Consider the following 7,294-nt stretch of genomic DNA (forward strand, 5'->3'; position numbering starts at 1 on the left):
CAGACAGCACAGTGTGATCACAGACAGTACAGTCTGATCACAGACAGTACAATGTGATCACAAACAGCAGTGTGATCACAGACAGTACAGTCTGATCACAGACAATACAGTGTGATCACAGACAGTACAGTGTATCACAGACATCACAGTGTGATTACGGACAGTACAGTCTGATCACAGACAGCACAGTGTATCACAGACAGTACAGTGTGATCACAGACAGTACAGTGTATCACAGACAGTACAGTCTGATCACAGACAGTACAGTGTGATCACAGACAGTACAGAGTGATCACAGACAGTACAGTCTGATCACAGACAGTACAGTGTGATCACAGACAGTAGTGTATCACAGACAGTACAGTCTGATCACAGACAGCACAGTGTGATTACAGACAGTACAGTGTATCACAGACAGCACAGTGTGATCACAGACAGTACAGTGTGATCACAGACACCACAGTGTATCACAGACAGTAGTGTGATCACAGACACCACAGTGTATCACAGACAGTAGTGTGATCACAGACAGCACAGTGTATCACAGACAGTACAGTGTATCACAGACAGCACAGTGTGATCACAGACAGTACAGTGTGATCACAGACAGCACAGTGTATCACAGACAGTACAGTCTGATCACAGACAGCACAGTGTATCGCAGACAGTATAGTGTGATCACAGACAGTAGTGTATCACAGACAGTACAGTCTGATCACAGACAGCACAGTCTGATCACAGACAGTACAGTGTATCACAGACAGTACAGTGTGATCACAGACAGCACAGTGTGATTACAGACAGTACAGTGTGATCACAGACAGTACAGTCTGATCAGACAGCACAATCTGATCACAGACAGTACAGTGTGATCACAGACAGTACAGTGTGATCACAGACAGTACAGTCTGATCACAGACAGCACAGTGTGTCGCAGACAGTATAGTGTGATCACAGACAGTAGTGTATCACAGACAGTACAGTCTGATCACAGACAGTACAGTCTGATCACAGACAGTACAGTCTGATCACAGACAGCACAGTGTATCACAGACAGTACAGTGTGATCACAGACAGTAGTGTGATCACAGACAGTACAGTGTGATCACAGACAGTACAGTCTGATCACAGACAGCACAGTCTGATCACAGACAGTACAGTGTGATCACAGACAGTACAGTGTGATCAGACAGCACAGTGTGATCACAGACCAGGCGCAGCTCTGACTTGAACTCCTTCAGGAACTGTTACACTTGTTTGTGGACACATGTAGCATTTCCCAGAAGCCTTTAGCAGAGCACTGAGTGCCCCCTTTATCTGGGTGCCCCCTTTATCTGGGTGCCCCCTTTAGCTGAGTGCCCCTTTATCTGGGTGCCCCCTTTATCTGAGTGCCCCCTTTAGCTGAATGCCCCTTTATCTGGGTGCCCCCTTTATCTGAGTGCCCCCTTTATCTGGGTGCCCCCTTTATCTGGGTGCCCCCTTTATCTGGTTGCTCCCTTTATCATAGTGCCTGTTTATCTGAGTGCCTTTATCTGGGTGCCCCCTTCATCTGGGTGCCCCTTTATCTGGGTGCCCCTTCATCTGGGTGCCCCTTCATCTGGGTGCCCCTTTATCTGGGTGCCCCTTTAGCTGGGTGCCCCTTTAGCTGGGTGCCCCCTTCATCTGCGTGCTCCTCCTGCCCGCACATACCTGGGAGAAATTGAGCCCATTGAGAGGGTGGCATTGCTCTTCGACCCGCTCCACCGCCCCGGTCCTTTTCTTCATCCTCTCGGCTTCCTGGGCGAGGTAGAGATCGAGGACGGGGACCCCCCGGGACCTGATATCGGCCTCGGTCAGCGAGTTGACCATCAGCATCACCCAGACGGGCCTCTTCCTCTCCCAGTTCCCGGCGATGGCATTGAACAGGTAATCCGCGTACAGCCCCTTGCCCCTCTGGTCGGGTGTCATCCACAGGGGCATCATCAGCTTCACATAGTCCAGGTGCCGCTTGAGCCTGCGGTACAGGTCCCTGGGCAGCACATCCTGCAGGTTCTCCCCGTGTGGCAGCATCTGACAACTGGTCAGGGCTGAGATGGTGTACGGGTCGGTCAGGTCGAGCTCGAAGTACACGCTGTTGCTGTGCTGGAAAGCTCGCTTGCAGTTATCCGCCACAAAGTCCCACACCCTGGTGTAAGGGACGTGAATGGTCCCAAATAAATACGCCGGGGGCTCTCTCCGGATCGACCACAGGAACGAGTTCATTTCTCTTTGCTGCCGTGTTCCGGGGAGAGAGAGAGAGAGAGAAAAAAAAACAAAACACAACAACATTTAATATCAAACTCACGTGTGAGCCGAGCGACGAAAACAAAGTTCAAAAAGAAGAGCTGGGAACAGTTCTGAAGGAAAATCGAAGTGTTAACAGTAAGCTGCTGAAGTACACACTGGAAAAAAGAGAATACAGGACACAGCTCCAGAATTTACACAGTCCCAAAAACAGCACTGACACAGCAAGGTGGGACACAGGACAGAGACAGCTGCGGGCTCACTTGGTCCCTTTTTTTTCTGCACACAGAGTTGAGGTGAGGGTGCGGGGATGATGTGTTTCAGTATTTCCCCCAAAAAACTTCAGTCTCAGAGTGTCAATGCAAGAGGGAGAGGGCACAGCGGAGGGAGAGGGCACAGGTACAGAGCACAGGGGAGGGAGAGGGTACAGGGAGAGGGCACAGGGGGAGGGAGAGGGCACAGGGGGAGGGAGGGGGGAGAGGGGGGGGAGGGGGTACAGAGAAGGGGGAAGGTACGGGGAGGGAGAGGGTACAGGGAAGGGAAGAGGGTACAGGGGAGGGATAGGGTACAGGGAAGGGAAGAGGATACAGGGGAGGGAAAGGGTACAGGGGAGGGAGAGTGCACAGTGGGAGGGAGAGGGTACAGTGGAGGGAGAGGGCACAGGGGGAGGGAAGAGGTTACAGGAAGGTACAGGCTGCAACAAGTGACAGGAAAACATTCACAAGCTGACTCACCGACTTGGGAAGCTCGCATTGTGCGGTGTCCCGGAGATTATTGCCTTTGGAGGTGACGCTCTGTACAGCCAAGCTCACAAGAACCCAGAGCAGCCCGGCGTGAGGCTGCATCGTGCCTTCCATCCACACAGTTACTCTGTGTGTGTGTGTGTGTGTGTGTGAGAGTGAGTGTGTTGGACTGTTGCGCCTGGCTTTGTGTGTGTGTATGTGTGTGTGTTGGGAGGTTTCAGTCCAGTCCCGGGCAGTGAGAGAAACGCCAGCTCACACTCTTACATCTGGGATAGTGCAATCACCGGATCGAAAGCGAACTCCACAAGCCGCCATGCTGGCCACCTTCTTCCCCCCCCCCCCCCCCCCCAGCCCCCCCCAGAAAAGGTTGCGCTGATTGAGCTGAGGTGATCGTGATGGGAGAGGGAAGGTTTGCAAAAGCATCTCCTCCGGGCCCTCCCAGCGATGCGATCGCCCATCACACGCTGCGCTCGGCTGCTGCCTCTTATTTGCACAGGCGGAGCTAGGCGGGTACTGCTCAGCATTGTCACTTCAGGGGCTAAAACACTCTGTCGTGTGCTCTCTCAACTTCCCAAACTGCTGGGCAACCCGAGAGAGAGAGAGAGAAAACTTTCCTTTCGCTCAGGAATGCTTGCATCTGCCCGAAGGTGGCGCCCCACACGTGAGCCATGAGGAAGCCAGGAGTTGGAGGGGGTGAAATGTTCCCCTCTCCTCACTCCCCTGTCCTTGGGCTTCACTTAAAGGGTTTAGGAAGAAGCCATGCCGAACAATGTCAACCTCCCCTTCATCACGCAAATCAACAGCATCCCAGCAAAGTGCAAGATTTCATTCCCCAGCTGCTGAAGCAGCCTGAGCGATAAGCCGATCAAATGAGTCCTCAGGTAGGGTTGAGCAACTTGAAGTTAAGCAATCCTCCACACCAGCCCCCCACTTCCTCAGATCCAAATCCTTTTATTTCGTTGCCTTCAATCCCAGACCCAACCTACTGTTAACGTGTAGACGGCTACACAGCTCAAGGGGGTCTAGGATATACTATTAAGGTTGGTATATGGCTTTGGTCAAACCACATTGGGAATATCGTGAGACAACAAGGTGTGGAGCTGGATGAACACAGCAGGCCAAGCAGCATCAGAGGAGCCGGAAGGCTGACGTTTCGGGTCTCGACCCTTCTTCAGAAAAAGGGTCCACAAGGTTTTCTGAAGAAGGGTCCAGACCAGAAACGTCAGCTTTCCTGCTCCTCTGATGCTGCTTGGCCTGGTGTGTTCCTCCAGCTCCACCCCTTGTTATCTTAGATTCTCCAGCATCAGCAGTTCCTACTATCTCTGGGAATATTGTGAGTAGTTTTGGACCCCATATCTAAGGAAGGATATGCTGTTGTTGGAGGAAGTACAGAGTAAGTGTATAAGAATGATCAAGGGAATGAAAGGTTTGTCATTTGAAGAGCGGTTGAGAACTTTAGATCTGTAATCAATGGAGTTTAGAAGGAGGAGGGGGTATCTTACTGGAACTTACTGAATACGGAGAGGCCTGGGTGAAATGGGCATGGAAAAATGTCAACTTTAGTGGGAGAGACCAGGACCTGATGGAACAGCCTTAGAATGAATGAGCAACCTTTTAGAATTGAGATGAGGATGAATTTTTTCAGCCAGAGGGTGGCAAATCTGTGGAACTCATTACCACAGAGGGCGGTGAAGCCGTCATTGAGTGCATTTAAGACACAGCTAGATAGGTCCTTGATTTGTAAAGGGTTCAAGAGTTATGGGGAGAGGACAGGAGTATGGGGTTGAGAAATATATCAGCCATGATTGAATGGCAGAGCAGATTCGATGGGCTGATTGGCCGAATTCTGCTCCTATATTTTATGGCCTTATAATCTAAATATAAGTGGGTCAGTGTGCTCAGGTGACTGTATGGCTGGTTGGTGGTGCAGAGTGATACCAACACATGGGTTCAGTTCCTGCACTGGTTGAGGTTATTATGAAGGACCCTCCTTTTTAACCTCTCCCCTCCATGGTGTATCCTCAGGTTAAACCACCTTCGTTGTGCGTGTCTCTCTCCCACTAGTAAGAAAGCAGCCGTGATCTGGTAAGATTATGGAGATCTTACCACTCTTAAATGTCAGCATGGTCTTTGCTTCAACTATTAACTCCAGGAGTGTTTTCCAGAGCTTCAGCTTTCTACCTTCCATCTTTCACATTTAATCTTATCGATTGTGCTTGAGTCATTCATCCACTGGAAGCACTGTTTCTATTTACTCCATCCTATGCCTCGATATTTTAAAGATCTCTCTTGAAATATGCCCCTAATTCTCCTCTGTTCTAACAATAGCATTTCCCCATCCCAAGTAATATGTCAGGTTTTATTTCAAATTAGTAAAAAGCAAGTTGAAAACCGCATGGTGTTTCACATCTGCCATGTAATATCAGCTGCCTTGGGAAATATGGGATATTAATGAAACCTTTTTGATTGCCATAAATGATTTTGCTTGTCACCAGAGAACTTTCAGTGGTCACGTGAATTATGCCTCTGGTATCTTTTATCTGTTCATCTTACATAAAATTAAACTGAAAGTACTACACTTCATATTATAATGCTGTAATGACCTTTGATCCAGTGGCAGTACAGGAAGGGACTTTGTACCATCTTTATGAATATCTTTGGAATGTGTAATTGATTTTAAGAGTGCTCAATTTTTTTGATTAGTGAGAAATGCTGGTCTATGTGACATGGTGAGTGACCAGTTCTATAAGGAAAGATAGTGCAAGACAGAACTACAATTTCAGTCCTAATATTATCTATTTAACAGTTGTATTATATATCATTGCTTGTCGTATTAGATCTGCTGCCAACTAGTCCAGTTCGAAAAAAAAGCAAAAAGAACTGCGGGTACTGTAAATCAGAAACAAAAACAGAAATTGCTGGTCGAGTGACCCTCCCTCAGAATTGTGTTCAGTGAGGAAGGGTCACGTGACCCAACAGGTTAAACCTGTTTTCTTTCCACAGGTGCTGCCAGACCTGCTGAGCTTTTCCAGCAACTTTCCATTTCTGCTAAAAAAAACACAAACGGCAAATTGAGTAAAGAATTAGCATTGAAGATATGGCTTTTCCAAAAGAACTTTGAACCACTGATTGTAATTTTTTTCCGCAGTTTTAAGGAGCTCACAGCTAATCAGCTGGAGTTCAAAGACAAATTTAAAATTTATTTTTAGGCAAGCAATTCAGACACATCTCCAGGTCAGGTCGGACTGGATGCCAGGCCTTATACCGTCGAGGTAAGGCACTACGGGAGCACTGACAGTACCAGTGCATTGTTTTTCTATAGCTAATCATTAGCACACTCACCTGCTGTCCTTGTACTATGGATCATTGATGAAACAACTGCTCTGGAAGCTTGGAACAATCTTGACGAACATTTAGCAAGTGCGAACTTGCCCCCCGCAACTCCCACATCCTACACATGCGTTTATTTAAGTCTCTTTTTCCTGTGGTTTTCATTTTTGAGATTTCTTCCCACATTTTTTGTAGTCTCCCACTTTCCCTCAAGGTCAGCCCTCTGTGACTGTCATCCTTCTTATGCTGCTCCCAATTTGGCAACGGACAAAGGGAAGTGAATTCATAACAAAGGGAACGGGAGAGACAGGACTGAAATGGGAAAGAGAGAATTTGATTGGAAGGTTGGGAATTGGGGAGAAAAAAACGGACAAACGAATGAGCAAATTAAAAGTGAAGCAAGGTAGGGAAAAAGAAAAGAAGTCAAAGAATGCTTACAACGCAGAAGGAGACTGTGTGGCTTATCATGTCCTGCTCTCTCTCACAATTTACCAAGTCTTATTTTCGATATACCCTCAGACCCCACCACGCAGAAACATAGAAAATAGCAGCACGAATAGGCCCTTGACCCTAGAGCCTGCTCCACCATTCAATATGATCATGTCTGCTCATCGAGCTCAATACCCTAATCCCACCCTCCCCTCCAAATCCTTGATCCCTTTAGCCACAAGGGCGATCTACATCCTCCTTGAAAACTCGTAATGTTTTGGCCTCAGCCACTTTCTGTGGCAGTGAATTCCACCTGCTGACCACTCTCTGGGTGAAGGATTTGTTCTTATCTCAGTGCTAAAAGGTCTATCCCATATCCTTCAACTATGACCCCTGGTTCTGGACTCTGCCAACATCGGGAACATCCTTTCTGAATTTAACCTATCTAGTCCTGTTAGAATTGTATAGGCTTCTGACTATCTCCCCCCTCATTTTCCAAAGTTCAGTGAACAAAATCCCAACCAATTCAA

General features: G+C 48.1%; 1 protein-coding gene across 1 annotated transcript in view; it reads right to left on the reverse strand.

Moving 5' to 3' along the window:
• LOC109929784 (metalloprotease TIKI2-like) overlaps nt 1-3,299 on the reverse strand; it is a 357,327-nt gene extending 354,028 nt beyond the window's left edge. The window contains exons 1-2 of the mRNA XM_048602404.1: nt 2,997-3,299; nt 1,690-2,250 (exon numbers count right to left, since the gene is read on the reverse strand). Coding sequence (XP_048458361.1) covers nt 1,690-2,250; nt 2,997-3,119 — 684 coding nt within the window. The 5' untranslated portion in view covers nt 3,120-3,299. The remainder of the gene's footprint in view (nt 1-1,689; nt 2,251-2,996) is intronic.
• Between the last annotated feature and the right edge of the window lie 3,995 nt (nt 3,300-7,294).

The sequence above is a fragment of the Rhincodon typus genome, chromosome 10, assembly GCF_021869965.1.
Source record: "Rhincodon typus isolate 14 chromosome 10, sRhiTyp1.1, whole genome shotgun sequence".
Classification (NCBI taxonomy): Eukaryota; Metazoa; Chordata; class Chondrichthyes; order Orectolobiformes; family Rhincodontidae; genus Rhincodon; species Rhincodon typus.